Source organism: Nerophis lumbriciformis, linkage group LG02 (genome assembly GCF_033978685.3).
Source record: "Nerophis lumbriciformis linkage group LG02, RoL_Nlum_v2.1, whole genome shotgun sequence".
Lineage (NCBI taxonomy): Eukaryota > Metazoa > Chordata > Actinopteri > Syngnathiformes > Syngnathidae > Nerophis > Nerophis lumbriciformis.
The window spans coordinates 27,368,196-27,388,047 of NC_084549.2; the positions used below are offsets into that span (position 1 = coordinate 27,368,196).

At 45.3% G+C, this 19,852-nt stretch overlaps 1 protein-coding gene across 1 annotated transcript; it reads right to left on the bottom strand.

Moving 5' to 3' along the window:
- Positions 1-5,484: 5,484 nt before the first annotated feature.
- Positions 5,485-18,111, bottom strand: LOC133617532 (glycine N-acyltransferase-like protein 3). The gene is made up of 5 exons (XM_061977574.1): positions 18,037-18,111; positions 17,824-17,931; positions 17,612-17,723; positions 5,982-6,114; positions 5,485-5,884 (listed from the first exon to the last, which is right to left on the bottom strand). The coding sequence occupies exons 1-5, from the start codon at positions 18,109-18,111 to the stop codon at positions 5,485-5,487; spliced, it is 828 nt and encodes a 275-aa protein (XP_061833558.1).
- Positions 18,112-19,852: the final 1,741 nt, after the last annotated feature.

Genomic DNA, 19,852 nt, shown 5'->3' on the forward strand with positions numbered 1-19,852 from the left:
TGTGTGGATGTGAGTGTGAATGTTGTCTGTCTATCTGTGTTGGCCCTGCGATGAGGTGGCGACTTGTCCGGGGTGTACCCCGCCTTCTGCCCGATTGTAGCTGAGATAGGCTCCAGCGTCCCCCGCGACCCCGAAGGGAATAAGCGGTAGAAAATGCATGGATGGATGGAAGCCATGCGCCTGAGATCCTGCATTGCGCCAAACACAAAGATAATGAACAAGACGGCAAAAAGGAATGTACTCTAGTCCAGTGGTCCCCAACCACCGGTCCGTGGATCGATTGGTACCGGGCCGCACAAGAAATGTAAAAAAAATAAAATAAATATTTTTATTTTTTAATTAAATCAACATAAAAAACACAAGATACACTTACAATTAGTGCACCAACCCAAAAAACCTCCCTCCCCCATTCACACACATTTGCAAAAAAGGGTTGTTTCTTTCTGTTATTAATATTTCTGGTTCCTACATTATATATCAATATAAAAATATTTTAAATTTATGAAAGAAAAACAATGTTTTGGGGTTAGGATTCGGTTTTAAGAAATGTATAAAAGCAAAGAAGTACAACTTGCTATTCTTGGTATATAACAGTCTGTAAAGTTTATAAAGTGTGGCCTATTTGTGATATAAAGCTATAAAGCACCTACTAACCATAATTGCGTCATGTATTGTATATAATATATAGGAATGGGACATGTTCGGCGGATGGAGGACGGACGGCTGCTCAAGGACATTATGTATGGACAACTGGCTGCTGGTTCCAGACCTGTTGGTCGTCCCTCCCTCCGGTTCAAGGACGCATGCAAGAGAGATCTGAAGGCGTGTAATATTCCTCTAGACAGCTGGGAGATACAGGCGGAAAACCGAAATGTCTGGCGTCAAGCGGTGAGACGGGGTATTGCAGAGGCTGATTTGAGGAGAGGCCAGCTCGCAGAGGAGAAGAGAGACAGGAGGAAACGTACTGCAAATACCATCGCACAGCAGGAGCGGGAGGAAGTCTCTACACATGTTTGCACTAAGTGCAACAGGGACTGTCACTCAAGAATTGGCTTGTACAGTCATGCTAGGCGTTGTCAACAAACATGAATGTACCGTATCAACAAAACATCAAGTTAAAATGTGAAAATTATAATTAAATATGTGCATTGTATAATTACAACACTCATTAAAACTGAAAAGATATTACTAATATTTGACTAAAACAGGATGACAAAACGATTTAAATTAAATAAATAAATAAATAAACTTAATAATAATTAAAGTACCATTACAAAATTTACAAAATTTAAAATAAATTAAATAAAAAAATAAACATCAAATTGAAATAAGTGTCTGACACAAGAGCGTAAATTAGCATGGTCATCTGTGACTAAGCTGCCAAAGAAGATATAGGAATATAAGACTAGTGGTTTGGCTTCTCCAGTTTAGGAGTCCTTCACTTGTTTGACCTAGTTTCCTCCGGGTACTGCAGACCTGTTTAATGACGCTCGCTTGTAATAAAGCAACTTTTGGTTCAGTAACGCGTCTCTGACGTCTCTTTTGATAAAACTACACTGCCGTGACATCCTTCTGTCCGGACGAAGATGACAAAACCAGAAAAATACTTCAAAATAACATCAACGAATTGCAACAACATTTAACAACATTTCATTAAAAAAAGTCAAAGTATATTCGATATTTTTGGCCACTGTCACATTATACCCAAAGTACAAACACCTACAGTACATACTTACAGACTTCTTTGCCTTACCACTAGATCGAGCCACAGTTAGAGAATCACTGGTCTAAGTCATTTAGCTTTATGCTCTTTAGATCAGGAGTCGCCAACCAGTCGATCTTTGGAAACCTACTTATTTTTAGAAAAAAATTGATGTATTAATATGACATCAGTGACACCCCCACCAGTAGAGTGAATTACAGACTCGCAAACAGACACGCTTTTTAAGCCCTGAACACACCCGCAGGCCTCGCCGCTCTCTCTTCAGTCTCAAATCCTCCGCTCTGGACATCACGGCTACACTCCCCAAGCATGGCGGCACACTTCACCCGCTCATCTCGCAAACGCGCATAACATGACGTGCTCATTAATCATCGAGCTGCAACAATGCATTAAGACTGACTGTTGCAATGCATCAGACTCTCTCCAGCATCTTCCTGCATGTGAGTGCTTGTATATTGGGAATGCATCACTAGAAATGCACCCACACTTTCTAGCAAGCAATCAACCGACTTCCACTCTCCAGCAATTGGGTGCTCTGCTAGAAGTTCTTCCCCGTCTTCCACAAACAAGGTTCCGTAAAGGTGAGCCGCCGGTCTGGACGCATTGGTAGGTATTGCTTTGATTTTTGGCTGAGACCAGGGATCTTGGGATCAAAAAGGTTGGTGACCACTGGTTTAATAAACTACAGGCTGGCGAACGTGACAATCACCAAGGACCTATAATATATATATTTTAAAACAACCGGTGGTCTCTCAGTGGATAAGGTTAAGGTACAAGTGAGCAAGATGAGTTTTGAAAATGCATGCTTTTATTTTAGATGAATAGATGGTGTGTGTGTAACAAGAAACCATTACATTTTGGAGCACATTGGAATACAGTACAGTATATGTGGCTATATAAAGTCATTTCTGTCATCACCTAATGCAAATGATAAGGGGGTCATTCACAAACAATTAGTTATTAAAAATAAACCCAACATTTACTGCAAAACTGCATGTTTGTATTTTTATGATGTGATTACATTTTAGTGTACATGGGAATACACTTAGATAATAAAGTCATTGTCTTTCATCACCTAATGCCAATAATATCTCATTCACACACAATCAGTTATTAATAACAAACCACCACTTTATACATTAAAAATAAACCCAACACCTACCGCAATACTGCATGTTTGCAGTTTTGTAAAGTAATGACACACCATGTCCCTACTTAATGCACATTTATACATACAGTATTTATCATATTGTGAATCATGTAAAACTGTTCTAAACTGTTCTTTAACAGGGATCCTTTGTGTTTATATGCAAAATTAAAATCTTTCCATCTTGGTGCAGGTTTTCAGCCGACTTTGGGCCTGATTTACAAAGATCCAAATACCACCCCGTAAACAGTGTGTACAAACTATAAAATAGTGTGTACTATTAGGGGATGTGTTGCGTGTGATCTACTAAGACTGCGTGTACAATTTTGCTCATACTTTAGTGGCAACACCAGAGGGACTCTCTCATTTACTGCACAGTCATGTTATCATGCGTTTTGCTATATTTTAAACCTTGCAAGAGAAATGTACTACTTTTTATGGGCATTTTAGAAGCAGTCATGCAGTGCATCTACCGTAATTTTCGGACTATAAGTCACAGTTTTTTTCATAGTTTGGCCGGGCTCCAGTGCGACTTATATATGTTTTTTTCCTTCTTTATTATGCATTTTCGGCAGGTGCGATTTATACTCCGGTGCGACTTATACTCCGAAAAATACGGTACATTGACATAACTCTGAAGGTGCATGGGAGGGATTGAGGCTGCACTTACTCAGCTCAAGACGCAAAGATTGCATACTGAAAGAATTGTTTTTAGTATGAGAAATATTTTAGTAATTTATATTCAATGTGAATAAAACGAACGTCATTAAGAAAAACTAGAGGACACCAAAATGCACCAATTGAAATAAGTTTAATCAGCCTTTTAAAGGGGAACATTATCACAATTTCAGAAGGGTTAAAACCATTAAAAATCAGTTCCCAGTGGCTTATTTTATTTTTCGAAGTTTTTTTTCAAAATTTTGCTCATCACGCAATATCCCTAAAAAAAGCTTCAAAGTGCCTGATTTTAACCATCGTTATATACACCCGTCCATTTTCCTGTGACGTCACACAGTGATGCCAATACAAACAAACATGGCGGATAGAACAGCAAGGTATAGCGACATTAGCTCGGATTCAGACTCGGATTTCAGCGGCTTAAGCGATTCAACAGATAACGCATGTATTGAAACGGATGGTTGTAGTGTGGAGGCAGGTAGCGAAAACGAAATTGAAGAAGAAACTGAAGCTATTGAGCCATATCGGTTTGAACCGTATGCAAGCGAAATCGACGAAAACAACACGACAGCCAGCGACACGGGAGAAAGCGAGGACGAATTCGGCGATCGCCTTCTAACCAACGATTGGTATGTGTTTGTTTGGCATTAAAGGAAACTAACAACTATGAACTAGGTTTACAGCATATGAAATACATTTGGCAACAACATGCACTTTGAGAGTGCAGACAGCCCATTTCAGGCGCGCTAAGAACATATATTTTTCCACGATTTCAGCATTTTAAATGTGCTGTTTTTGTCCAGTAAGATACATACTAGCCTACAGTTACAGCTGAAGTGACCGATTAAAAAGATTTTAACTATTTTTTGTCATTTTTCCATGTGCAATCAATCTTCACTGGAAAAAAATGGCATCCCTTCATCACTGAAACTAACTATCTGTTTTTCTGGCTTCACTGGCACCATTATTAAATCAGTGGGTGATTGCTTTTGGGTGATTTATTAATTGCAAGTACTGGCTCAATCTGGACATTTGAACAGCCTTCGCATATCCGTTCCTTTCTGCCTCGATTGTGATTCTTGCCACTTTCGCATCTTTGGGCCACTGGTGCAACTTAAATCCGTCCCTGTTTGTGTTGTTACACCCTCCGACAACACACCGACGAGGCATGATGTCTCCAAGGTACGGAAAACAGTCGAAAAAACGGAAAATAACATAGCTGATTTGACTCGGTGTTTGTAATGTGTTTGAGAAAATGGCGGATTGCTTCCCGATGTGACGTCACGTTGTGACGTCATCGCTCCGAGAGCAAATAATAGAAAGGCGTTTAATTCGCCAAAATTCACCCATTTAGAATTCGGAAATCGGTTAAAAAAATACATGGTCTTTTTTTCTGCAACATCAAGATATATATTGACGCTTACATAGGTCTGGTGATAATGTTCCCCTTTAGGTCCTCTAGCAGCTACAAAATAATAACATTTTGATGCTGAAAAGACGATTTGTCTAATTTCTTTTTTTTTTTCTGACCATCCAATTATGTAGACACACACATGGAGAACAGAGGATTCTCGTCTAACCATCGTCTGTCTGTGCAGCGCAAGCACTGATCCTGCAGCCATGTGTGGAACTGTCAGTGTACACGTCTTTCTGACACGTGCTGAATAAAACGCAAAATAGTGCTAGCAAAACGGTGATGACTGTTGATTAATTTACATTGCGTTTGTTAAGTAATTATATTTGCATTTTTGTCTTGTAAATCAGGACCTAAATGTACTTCTGTATTGGCCATGACAATTTATTATATCAATACAAAGTTCACCACAATTCAGGAAACCGCTGAAAACTGATCTATTTTAATATCTATCTATCTGATTATTGTGTAAGTTGCGTCAGAAACGTGATCATGTGTTAGCTTCTATACAGGACAGACATTTTAGATGTTGTACTCAAACCATACATCTCTATATGACGGATCCTCAGTAAATCCCAAGTTTTTGAAAATCTTTTTGGATTGATCATTCTCCTCATCAATTTGGCAGTATACTGGGTAGCCGTCAGCAAGGAGTCTGCGGGCCATGGCATGTACCAACACTTTGGCATAGCCTTTTCGTCTGTACTTGGGCAGCGTATACAAAAGCCCCATTGCCAAGTAGTCATACACCAGAATCCAGGATACGGGCTGACCCTGATCATCAGTGATGCAGCATGATGGGAAGTTGCTGATGAGAAACGTAATATAGTTGTATCCACGTTCATCCCCGCCATACTTCCAGGTTTGATTCACCAGGTCAACATGGGAGAGATTGAGAGATGACATCTTGGATTCAACCTCACTGCAGAAACAAAGACGAAAATGTTGCAGTGGTTTCTTGTTAATAAATAAACAAATACACTAATTTGTATGTTTGAGTGTTTTTATAATCAACTAACCTGCCAAAAGTTGGTTTAAGCAGAAAGGTACTGTCTGGCAAATACATAGAATGTGACGCTGATAAGCGTCTGTAGCTGACTTGTCTGTTGGTTGAAACTTCTTTGAGCATGGACGTGAAAGAAACATTACACACTGCAATAAAATGTACATCTAGTAAGCCTTGATGCTGGAATTTAGACAGTTCAGAGAGAATAATGATGTTCTAGGTACATTTAAGACATTACTGTACATACTACAGCAGGGGTGTCAAACGTATGGCCCTCGGGCCGGGTCAGGCCCGCGAACAGGTTTTATCCGGCCCGCGGGATGAGTTTGCGAAGTATAAAAATTAACCTGAAATTTTTGAATGGAAGAAACAGCTGTTCTAAATGTGTCCACTGGATGTCGCGATAGCAATTCTTTGTATTTTTGTACAAACCCCGTTGTCAGAGTTTGTTGGTGACGAACCCCAAGATGCAGAGAAAGTGGAAGGCATTGTGCGGAAAAACATGATTTCATGTCCATGAAATAAAGACAAAAAACAAAAACACTTACTGTGACACGAAGGAACTATGACATGAGCAGAGTGAACAAAAGTAGACAGAGCTACGACAAGTATTATGACAGGTAGTAGTGACAACAAGTATTAGCGACAATGACAATAATCCAGCACTGACTGGAGAGGAAGGCAGGTTCAAATAGCAGCTGGCTGATTGACACCAGGTGTGGCCAGGTGCCAATCAGCCACAGCTGAGGGGACAAAGCACTCAGGGAGATAATCAGGAAATAACCAAAATAAGAGCGCTGACAGGAAACAAAGACAGGAAAAACCAAAACCTAACTGGACTGTCAGTGACAAACCTGACAGTAGCCCCCATTCCCATAACGGATACCAGACGTTTTTAGAACCCCCCCCCCCCCAAAAAAAAAAAACAGTCCAAAGTCACGGGAGGGTGGAGGGAGGACAAGGAGGTGGGCCGCCAGGCCAAGTGTCCCCGCAACCAGCGGGGAAGAGTTAGGTGGCGACGGCGAATTGAACGCCGCCGCAATTGGCGAGGCGGCTCAACCGCCGGCGTGGGAGGACCCACCGGAGACGATGGTGGCGCCCTCTGCTGGCCCACCGGAGACGATGGTGGTGGCGCCCTCTGCTGGCCCACCGGAGAGGATGGTGGTGGCGCCCTCTGCTGGCCCACCGGAGAGGATGGTGGTGCCGTAGGTTGTAGACCCACCGGAGTGCATGGTGGTGCCGTAGGTTGTAGAGCCACCGGAGTGCATGGTGGCGTCTGCCGGCCCACCGGAGTGCACGGTGGCGTCTGCCGGCACACCGGAGTGCACGGTGGCGTCTGCCGGCACACCGGAGTGCACGGTGGCGGTACCCTCTGCTGGCTTACCGGAGTGCATGATGGCGCCGTAGGTTGCAGACCCACCGGAGATGATGGTGGCGTCTGTTACAGACCCCTTGTTAGAAAGGTTCCCAAACTCTGTGCTACCTTAAGAGACTATTATGAGCCGTCCACCTTAAGAGACTATTATGAGCCGTCCACCTTAAGAGCGCAAGGCATTGTGGGCGCGCCCATTCATTCTACCCACAGCAGAGCACAGAGCGGTGAATGCACGTCATTTACATTTGCTGCTTGTATATATACAGTATATATAAAACGTGTAATATTGTACAGCACTGCGGTGCGTCACTGACGAATGTAAGTTCATTATATAGTTAAGCATTCTAATGTACACGTTTAATTGCCTGTTTGACTTCTCTGCATTTGTTTGTTTCCGACGCTAGTTGAAAATAATCTATTACTTACGTCGAAGTTGTTTGGCGCGCAGCGTGCCTTGTTTACAGCGTCTAGACAATGTATTTCATGTACCAGTTCTTTATCTCTTTAAAGAGAGCATTTGCGGACACATGTCCCTTTGTACATGTAAACAAGCACCTTATCCTGCACGGCAGGTCACAAGCACCACGTTTATGTGCCTTCTGTAGCGTGCAGTGACACCTTGTGGTCTAGTTAAGACATTTAAGTTCAGTTAAATGTTGGGATGATGTTATTTGAATGTTTGGTTTGAGGCTATCCTGTAGTGTGTATGGCAGGGCTTACTGTTATTTACTGGTGAAGCTAATGTGTACTAAATGCCAATTATTACCGATATATGCTATGTTGTGTATCTATGATATATTATTGCATTAAGGTCATATGTACTATTACTACGTAGGCTATGGTATTCTATACTAATTGGTTATGATGTTCTAATCTGTTTACTGCAGAACCACCAATACTTGCCAGTGTTGTACCATTCAGCCAATCCAATGTAACCTGCCATACCTGTCAACCTGCCTACTAAACAAGTAAACTGCCCTATGCCAAACGAACTGTCCTGTCCATTGTGTCCTGACCGACACCCCAGGGGCGAATGAGACTACCTTTATAGAACCATACAGTCCTTTATAACTCTCCACAACATTGTGGTCCTTCGAGCCGGATAGCTTCATTTACCCCTGGACAGTATGGACTTCGAAGGATTAGGAGCACGGCCTAGGCGTCAGACACGCCCACCAATCCGCTTTGATGATTACCAGCTCAGCAACATCAGGCAAAGGCACAGGCATGGGCAGGAAGAAGAATGGTTATCCCATGATAAGGAAAGTACAGCCAATGCAACCCCCCCATACTCTACCCCCGCTCCCTACTCCCATCAGCTTAGGCGGGATGCTGCTTGTCATGAAGAGGACCCGTACGAACCAGAGTGGCAGAGGTACAGGTCAGACACCCAGCTAGCCCACCTACAGCATGCAGAGAGAGAGACCAGGGAGGAGATGACCCTAGAACCAAACCCCCTCCATCATTCACCTCAGGAACTCGCTCTAAGAGATGAAGTCAGTCAAATACTGAGAGAAAGCGCCATGCTACAGCAGTCACAGCTGACCGTGCAAGCGGATGTGGCTGCATTAGGTCAAGTTCATAACGAAATTAGAAGAGTGACTAACACAGTAATCAACCTTCAGCAAGGTACCCCACGACCCGCCAGTCAACTCAAACCCCAGTCTGTATATACCGAGGATAAGGAGGATTGGCCTGAACCCCCTCCACCATGGCCAAACACAGCGGCTCTGGAACGTCCGTCAGGTCAACCAGTCCTGGACCGACTAGATCAGATGATGGTCGAGCTACAGGAGCCAGACCTTGTCAGCTAGCCACCGCAAGGTATCAACAGCGAAGGTTGGCAATAAACCACAGTACCTTCAAACCCGACAGCTAAGCAGCGAGCCTTGTCCCCCCTACATGGCTCACACCTACACCAGTCCTACACGCTCTCCAGAGGAACCTACCTACATGGCACGCTATCCACCGCAACAGTTGCCACACCACTCCCAGCGTGCTGTTCAGCGCCCACACCAGAGACCTGCGTACCACACCACTACATCAACAATGCGGCAGCACCAACCACCGGCTCAGGCTCCTCCCACCAGGTCTATGCCCCACATTGCAGAATATGCATCACAGCAGCTGCTGAATCAATACCAGCCACACTATGCACAAGTACAGTATCTCCCTCGTGTAACTCCATCCTATGCAACCACTTATACGTCTAGCCAGCCTGGGTACATGCCAGTGGCCACACAAGCAGCCCCGTGGATGCAGAGACAGGACCAGCAAACCCCTCCGCCACCACGCTATGAATCAGCAGCTGCAGCTGCTGAACAGACCTACAAAGGCCCACGCCCGACCATACCAAACTTCAGTCACTACGACCCATGTGAGTTTGCCCGTTTGAAAATAGCTCTGGAGAACCTCCTGCCTACAGAAGGGACTGAAATGTTCAAGTACCAGATTCTGGTAGACCATCTGAGGCTTGAAGAGGCAAAATTGATAGCCGATTCCTATCTCAACTCCCCCACTCCCTACACTGACACCATGTCAGCCCTCAATGAAAAATTCGGCCAGCCCCACCAGATAGCCCTCAGGAAGATAGCCAGTGTGCTAGACTCACCTGATGTTCGCCGTGGAGACACCGCAGCCTTTGGGCGGTTTGCCCTCCATGTTCAGTCCTTGGTCGGACTACTTAAGTCTTTGGGCACTGACGGTGAAGCGGAGCTTCGCTGTGGATCTCACGTGGTGAGACTGTTAAGCAAACTACCCGCAGAGCAACGGGCAGACTTCCGTCGAACCACCTTTAAGAACCCCGGGACTGTTCCCACCCTGTGCGACCTAGCCCAGTGGCTCCAGCATAAATCCTGGTGTCAGGATTTCGATGGACAGACACTCATAAGAGCAAAGGAAAACCAAGTGTCCCGGTACGAGGGTCGCCAGGGACGGCGACCTGTCACCGTCCTCCATGGATCAAAGGACTCGGAAGAAAATGATGGACCTACTAGAGCCTCAGAGGGAAAGAAGGGGAGAGCTAAGCCCTATTGCCCTTTCTGCGAGAGCGATGAACACTTCCTCAGCCAGTGTACAGAAGTCACAAAGCTAAACAAAGAAACTCTCACTGAGTGGATAAAGGCCAACAAAAGGTGCTGGCGCTGTGCACGGCCTCACCAAGCCGCTCAGTGTGACTTAAGGAAGCCCTGTGGCCTATGCCAAGGGAAACATCTGCAGGCCCTTCACGACGTAAATGATCGACCACCAAGACCGACAAGCAAGGAGGAGAGCTGCCTGGTGAGCTCCGCCACTGAGGTTCTGTACGTCGACCGTCCTTCAGTCCACAATAGAGTCTTACTGAAGGTCGTCAGAGTGCTTCTTCGTCACGGGAATCGCACTATAACCACCTATGCCATCTTGGATGATGGGTCCGAAAGGACCATGCTCCTGCCAGCAGCTGCCCGAGAACCTGGCCTACAAGGCACACCTGAGGACCTGCCCCTGAGAACCATCAGACAGGAGGTCCAGACCCTCCGTGGCTCTGCGGTATCCTTCCACATCTCTCCTGCTGCTGAGCCAAAGACCAGATTCATAGTCTCCAGAGCCTTCACTTCAGGTCGCCTCGGCCTAGGCGAACAGTCATACCCGATGGACCGACTCCAGAAGAGGTACACCCACCTGGTCGGTTTACCAATTAAGCCCTTCCACAGTGCCAGACCCCTAGTACTCATCGGCTCCGACCACCCACACCTGATCACCGCTATCGAGCCAATCCGACTGGGCCTGTCAGGTGGGCCTGCTGCAGTCCGGACCAGGCTAGGCTGGACTCTTCAGGGCCCAGCAAGATTCTCCCAGCACCCCCTACACTCACAGCAGTGCCTAGTGACATCAGTTCACCCTCCAGCTTCAGAACTATTCAAGCACGTCGAAAGGCTTTGGCAGCTCGACACTCTTCCATATAAAAGTGAGAAGATTGTAACCAGGTCAAGACAAGACCGAGCAGCAGTATCCCTGCTAGAAGATAAGACCACCCGCGTGGAGGTAGCAGGAGTCTTACGCTATGCCACCCCACTGCTGCGCAGGCGAGACATGCCTCTCCTTCATGCCCCCAAAGAAGCAGTCATGCCGAGTCTGCGGAGCACAGAACGGCGGCTAGCTAAAGACTCAGAACGTGCCAAGGCTTACAGCGCAGAGATCCAGAAGCTGGTGGATGCAGGCTCTGTCACTAAGTTAACCCCCGAAGAAGTCAACCAAGACGGAGAAGAGTGGTACATTCCTCACCACATGGTGAGTCACAACAACAAGAACAGAATCGTCTTCAATTGCTCCTATCAGTACAGGGGCCAGAGTCTGAACGATTCCCTACTGCCAGGACCCACTCTTGGAGCATCACTCCTGGGAGTTCTATTGCGCTTCCGGGAACATGCAGTCGCCTTAAGCGCAGACATTAAAGGGATGTTCCATCAAGTCCGTCTCCTTCCTGAAGACCGTCCTCTCTTGCGGTTCGTGTGGCGCGACTTGACCAGAGATGAAACCCCAGCAGTGTTCGAGTGGCAAGTTCTACCATTTGGCACAACCTGTAGTCCATGCTGCGCCACGTTTGCTCTACAGCTCCATGTAGCCAACCATAGCCAGCCGGGAGATGATGTGAGCCTCTCTATAGAGAGGTCCTTCTATGTTGACAATCTCCTACAGCGTCTGCCCAAACCTGAGGATGCCAGAGAGTTGGTGGACAGACTTCGGGGACTCCTTGCAGCTGGTGGGTTTGACCTACGCCAGTGGGCTAGCAACGTGCCAAACGTCGTGGGACACCTACCCAAAGAAGCCAGGTCCGACACCCTCGAGCTCTGGCTCGCACAAGATCGAACAGACTCTCCTGAATCCACTCTGGGACTCAGCTGGCACTGTCAAACCGACACCATGGGCTACAAGCATAGACCCATAGAGTACGGAGTCCCAACAATGCGGAACATCTACAGGGTTCTGGCCAGTCAGTATGACCCCTTAGGGTTTATCTTACCATACATCACTTGAGCCAAGATGCTGGTCAGACGCCTCTGGGAGAAAAACAGAGACTGGGATGATCCTCTCCTGCCCCAAGACCTCTTACAAGCGTGGAAGGACTGGGAGAAAGAACTACAATTCCTATCTCAAGTCACCTTGCCACGAGCGTATATACCAGTCGAAGCGGATGAGTCAAGCGTCACCCGTCAAGTCCATGTGTTCTGTGATGCATCGGAACAGGCTTATGGCTCGGTGGCGTATCTGAGAACGATGGACTGCCGAGGCCAAGTCCATCTGTCCTTCCTACTCGCCAGGTCCAGAGTTGCTCCCAAGCGACTACTCTCCATACCCAGACTGGAGCTGTGTGGAGCGGTCACAGGAGCTCAACTGGCTAAACTCCTAGAGAAAGAGCTCACGCTGAAGATCGATCAGACTATCCTGTGGACAGACTCTACAACAGTGCTGGCATGGCTGCAGTCAGAGTCCTGTCGCTTCAAGATTTTTGTTGGTACCAGAGTGGCCGAAATACAGGACCTCATGAGTCCCGCCACCTGGCGATACATAGATTCAGCGAGGAACCCAGCTGACGACATCACCAGGGGCAAGACTCTACAGGACCTGACCATGCCGAACAGGTGGAGCCAGGGCCCCCCATTCCTCCTTCAGCCTCCAGCTGAGTGGCCTGTCAAGCCCAACGTCGAACAGGAAGGCGATGCCTCCGAGCTACGACAGTCTACTTTCTGCGGCATCACCTTAACAGCACCTAGTACGCCAGACGCAGAGGTGAAACAGTATGATACCTGGAAGGAGCTGCTAGTAGCTACAGTGCAGGAGTTACATGGGGCGGCAGGTAGTTACACTGCCGAAGACTATCGCAATGCTGAGACCCTCATATTAAAACAGGCGCAGTGCGAGAGCTTCCCAGAGGAGTTGCGGCTCTTGAAAGCAGGAAAGCCCGTACCATCCGTCAGAAGACTGCTCACCCTGTCACCGGAGATGAATAAAGAGGAAGGACTAATCCGTGTCGGTGGCAGACTACGACGTGCCGTAGACATCGAGCAGACAACGCTGCACCCTATTGTGTTAGACTCTGGGCACCCCTCTACCAAACTCCTCATCCAAGATTTCGACAGTCGCTTGCACCATCCTGAGATGCGGCGCTCATTCTGGATCCTGCGCGGCCGTGAAGCGATTCGCCGTTACCAACACACCTGCACAGACTGTCGACGTTGGAAAGCCAGACCTTCTGTTCCAAAGATGGCAGATCTACCGCCCGCCCGCCTGCGGTTCTTCAAGCCCGCCTTCTTCTCGACGGGGATGGACTGTTTCGGGCCGTTTCAAGTCAAAGTAGGAAGGCGTACTGAGAAGAGGTGGGGTATAATTTTCAAGTGTCTCACCACCAGGGGTGTGCACTTAGACCTTCTGACCACCATCGATGCAGACTCCTTCTTGATGGCTCTCAGGCGATTTATCGCTCGTCGAGGAACACCAGCCGAGCTGCTCTGCGACTGTGGGACCAACTTCAAAGGAGGAGAAAGAGAACTGAGGGAGGCATTCTCTGCCCTGTCACCAGACCTGCAGCAGCAACTCGCCAAGCAGAAAATTGACTTCCACTTCAACCCCCCTGCAGCACCTCATTTTGGAGGAGCATGGGAAAGGGAAATCCGCTCCGTAAAGACCGCCTTGTACACCACAGTGGGAACTCAGTCAGTCTCAGAAGAAGTGCTGCGGACCGTGCTACTGGAGGTAGAGGGGATTCTTAACTCAAAGCCATTGGGGTACGTCTCCTCCAGCATCACAGATCTCGATCCTGTGACCCCCAATAGTTTGTTGATGGGGCGGCCAGACGGGTCCTTGCCCCAGATCATATACCCAGAGACTGAGTTACTGAGCCGCCGGCGATGGAGGCATTCACAGGTGCTGGCAGATCGCTTCTGGTCCAGTTTCTTGAGAAATTATCTGCCAAGCCTCCAGACTCGTCAGAAATGGCACTCTACGCCAGCTGACCTCGCAGAAGGCTCAGTAGTGATGTTGGTGGATCCCCAGGTTCCACGGGCCTTGTGGCCCATCGGTCATGTCACTAAGGTCCACCCTAGTAATGACGGCCACATCCGTTCAGTGGACGTAAGGATCAGAGACCGTGAATACACCAGACCAGTTGCCAGGCTGGTTGTCCTGCCAGCCCTTCCACCCGACGAGGAAGAGAACAGCTCTACTGCCACCATCGCCCCTTCGTGAGACACTAATAACCTTGTCACCTTTCTATGGAGCGAATGTACACCGTACATTCGGGGGCGGCTGTTAGAAAGGTTCCCAAACTCTGTGCTACCTTAAGAGACTATTATGAGCCGTCCACCTTAAGAGACTATTATGAGCAGTCCACCTTAAGAGCGCAAGGCATTGTGGGCGCGCCCATTCATTCTACCCACAGCAGAGCACAGAGCGGTGAATGCACGTCATTTACATTTGCTGCTTGTATATATACAGTATATATAAAACGTGTAATATTGTACAGCACTGCGGTGCGTCACTGACGAATGTAAGTTCATTATATAGTTAAGCATTCTAATGTACACGTTTAATTGCCTGTTTGACTTCTCTGCATTTGTTTGTTTCCGACGCTAGTTGAAAGTAATCTATTACTTACGTCGAAGTTGTTTGGCGCGCAGCGTGCCTTGTTTACAGCGTCTAGACAATGTATTTCATGTACCAGTTCTTTATCTCTTTAAAGAGAGCATTTGCGGACACATGTCCCTTTGTACATGTAAACAAGCACCTTATCCTGCACGGCAGGTCACAAGCACCACGTTTATGTGCCTTCTGTAGCGTGCAGTGACACCTTGTGGTCTAGTTAAGACATTTAAGTTCAGTTAAATGTTGGGATGATGTTATTTGAATGTTTGGTTTGAGGCTATCCTGTAGTGTGTATGGCAGGGCTTACTGTTATTTACTGGTGAAGCTAATGTGTACTAAATGCCAATTATTACCGATATATGCTATGTTGTGTATCTATGATATATTATTGCATTAAGGTCATATGTACTATTACTACGTAGGCTATGGTATTCTATACTAATTGGTTATGATGTTCTAATCTGTTTACTGCAGAACCACCAATACTTGCCAGTGTTGTACCATTCAGCCAATCCAATGTAACCTGCCATACCTGTCAACCTGCCTACTAAACAAGTAAACTGCCCTATGCCAAACGAACTGTCCTGTCCATTGTGTCCTGACCGACACTCCAGGGGCGAATGAGACTACCTTTATAGAACCATACAGTCCTTTATAACTCTCCACAACACCCCTCGTAGATGGCGCCGTCTGTTGCAGACCCCTCGGAGATGGCGCCGTCTGTTGCAGACCCCTCGGAGATGATGGCGCCGTCTCTTGCAGACCCACTGGGGCAAGAAGTAGCTGTGCCTCCCCATCTGCACAGCTACTCATAGCCCCCCCCAAGGGATGGATCCCAGACGTCCCCAGATAGGCCCACAGACGACAGGGGTGGGTGGGAGAGGGCTTGAAAAGCGGCCGAACTTCTCTTCAAATTAGCCATTAATTCCAAAGCTTTGTTAAGCCTCTCCGCCATGGACATCTCTGCGAGGTTCGAAGTTGGCTGGATTATTATGTCAGTTTGTTGGTGACGAACCCCAAGATGCAGAGAAAGCGGAAGGCATTGTGCGGGAAAACATGATTTAATGTCTATGAAATAAAGACAAAAAACAAAAACACTTACTGTGACACGAAGGAACTATGACATGAGCAGAGTGAACAAAAGTAGACAGAGCTACAACGACAAGTATAATGACAGGTAGTAGTGACAACAAGTATTAGCGACAATGACAATAATCCAGCACTGACTGGAGAGGAAGGCAGGTTCAAATAGCAGCTGGCTGATTGACACCAGGTGTGGCCAGGTGCCAATCAGCCACGGCTGAGGGGACAAAGCACTCAGGGAGGTAATCAGGAAATAACCAAAATAAGAGCGCTGACAGGAAACAAAGACAGGAAAAACCAAAACCTAACTGAACTGTCAGTGACAAACCTGACATTCCCAACTCATATGGAAACGGGGTTTGTAGATGATGCTACATATGTACAAAATAAACCACAAGATGTTAGTGCACCAGTCAAGGAAAATGATCAAACTACATGAATAACGTACTGTAATTTGATTGTGATATATATTTTTTATCTTGATAGAATGAAAATTAACACCAATGAGTTGACTGATGAACATTATCACATGATTTCTTTAGAAAATATAAATAACGACAAATAAAGTATATATACAGGTAATTGTAAAAAAAAAACCCAACAACAACATTATGATTTGTACAATTTCAGAATGTGCTTGTTTTATTTTTAAACAAAGAAAACAATCTGAAGTTGTCTTTATTTTTAAGTTATCGTGCCGGGATTTTACCAGACGGGCCCACTTGGGAGTACATTTTTCTCCATGTGGCCCCCGATCTAAAATGAGTTTGACACCCCTGTACTTCAGTATATAGTTAGACACTGTATCTGTATCAGCACTCAAAGCTGATCATAAATACACCTTATTACACACTGAGTGCAGGTGCGCTGGCAGACAAAGTAAAGATGCTGCATAACAATGAATAGGAAGTGAACATTAGAAAATAAGAGCGCAGGACAGGAACTAAAAGCTAAACATAGGAAGAACCAACAATGACTACTTTACAAAATACATTTATAACACAGATACATTGACAAATTAATTAAAACAATTAAATCACTATGTCATACATGAATACAAATAAAATATTTGTTTATGAAATACTATTACATTTATGTTTATCATTTTTCATGTTGATAATTTTGCTTCATGATGATTTTAACAGGTATGGTTCTGTTCTCTTCAGCCTCTCCTGAGCTCACATCACTGACTGTAAAGCTGAACTTGTCCAGCGTAGTAAATAACACATTTAAGATAACAACAACATAACGCAAGGAATGGAGGACACAAACGTTAGCAACTGTAGCATAGCAATGTGAGAGTCTGGGCTAACACTACAATCACATTTTGACAGCAACATCATGCTAAGTTAGCTTTGTTTCTGATGTAAAACAACATCAAATTGACAATTCCTGTGTCTGTAGCTGAATGGCAGACAGTGGGCAGAGCTCCAGGCTACATTTCAGGACATGTAGCAAATACTTTTTTCGTTGTTGTTGTTCTTCTTCTTTTTCTCAATACACAGCGCAGGATCATGGCTTGCAAAAAACAACCAAACTTGTCTTGTATAATGAATGTTCCTTACCTCCAGGAATATAAGTGCTCCAGTCGATTATATCTTCCTGCGTTAGCATTTTTTTCAAAACCTGCTCATCCGTGCAGTAAATTTTCGTGTCTGGCACAAACGTATGTTCTTGCTTTATGTGAATCAACAGAAACAAAATATTGTCATCAATGGGTATGAAACCAATGGATAATTTTATAATATAATGTTGTTATATTGGGATACAGACTTACCTCTCGGTCAGGACGAGACATGATGGCCTGAAAATCTGGCCACTGATCAACGACAAACTGTACATTACTTGGTTTGTTTCGATTGAAAGCACATAAGAATCCATACACCTACAAAGATAGAAATAGATCAGCTGTGACTTACAAGCAAAAACAAATTTGATTATTTTTTTCAGTAAAGGATTGATGAAAATGTTCAAATGTTGGCAGGTATACCTGAAAACTCCTGGGTAAATATTTCTGCAGAACTTTCTCTGCAATCAGTACTTCTTCTTTTTGCAAAATCTTCATCTTTGGGCACTACAGATTGCTTTAAACGTTGACTTTCCTGTCATTACTTTGAAATAATTCAGCAGTTCAGATGTCATCAATCTGCAAAACAAATCACTTTATTATTTTTGTGCCACGCAGATCTCTGTACTTGTTTCCTGGATGGGATTTATGGCTTTTTGAATGTAGCCGGATCTGGAAGAGCCGTTCCTTTCAAAGAGCCGTTCAACAGACTGGCTCATTATTATTTATTAAGTTTTTCTTTTTTTTAATCAAGGAAACAATCACTAATACCAGTAATACGATAAGATGTAGATCAGAATGATTACATTTACACAAATATTACTCCATTATTGGGAATTATTCTTAAATATTAGCTATAATTTATTTTGTGTTGTGTTTTATTGTGAACATTCCAATAGGCAGTGCAATGTTTTGTTGACATCCTAGTTCAGAGGTGTCAAACGTACGGCCTGACAGGTTTAATTCGGCCCGCAAGATCAGTTTGCTAAATATAAATATGAGCTCCATTTTTTTAATGAAATCAACTGCTGTTTTAAATGTGTCCACTGGATGTCGCAATAGCAATTCAAGTGTAACCCACATCACACATGACAGTGTTTGAAGATGACGTTTCAGCTGATTTTAAGCACACCGTGGATTGGCTGCCACTACTCCAATCAGCACAGGTGCAAGCAAGCAGTTGCTCCTGTTGAGGCGGGCAGCAGACGGCGGCAGCATATGGCGGCAGAGGGCGCACATTGCCTTATTTCATTGTAAATTATCTACTCAACGGATAAAATAACGAAACGGTAAGATGCAAAGACTTAAGTCAACTTGACCATCGTTTTTTTAGTTAGAGTTCAATGCAGCGCTTGCAATTTGTTGAATGCATGATGTGCACCCTGAACTCCATTCTAAAAATGTCATGTCTGTGTGATCATGTTTTGTTTTAGTCATGTTCGGTTTTGTTTTTGGACTTTTTGTGCACTTTTGTTTGTTTTGTCACCATAGCAACCATTAGTTTTCACCTGTCACGTCACACATCTGTTTCACGTTCGGACTCACACACACCTGTCACCAATCATGTCACTGTTATTTAAGCCTACCTTTGTTCATCACTCGTTCTGCCTGCATTGTCTTTGTGTCACACCGGCTTATGTCTCGTTCTGACCATGTAAGTTTTCCTAGTCCATGCCATAGCTTCTGCTAATTCGCAACTTCACTTGTGTTTTAGGCACACTTGCCTTTTTTTGTTGTATTTTTGTGTTTGTGGTAGTGAGTGATTTATGTCAATAAATCCAAGCCTACCTTCACGCTGTCGTCCGGAGCCGTATTTTTGCGTTGGAAGAACAACCCCGCAGCAAGCTGCGACCCCCCCGCGTGACAAAAAATGTGTGGTTCTACATTTGTTGTGTTTGTTCTCTTTTGTTTTATGCTTGAATCTACCATGTTCACATTGGTTTAGTTAGTAGTTATGTTACCTTGATTTCGGCTATGGCGTCATTTTGATAATAGTTTTTACAGGGGTTAGTGCATGTGCCTCACAATACGAAGGTCCTGAGTAGTCCTAAATTCAATCCCGGGCTCGGGATCTTTCTGTGTGGAGTTTGCATGTTCTCCCTGTGACTGCGTGGGTTCCCTCCGGGTACTCCGGCTTCCTCCCACCTCCAAAGACATGCACCTGGGGATAGGTTGATTGGCAACACTAAATTGGCCCTAGTGTGTGAATGTGAGTGTGAATGTTGTCTGTCTATCTGTG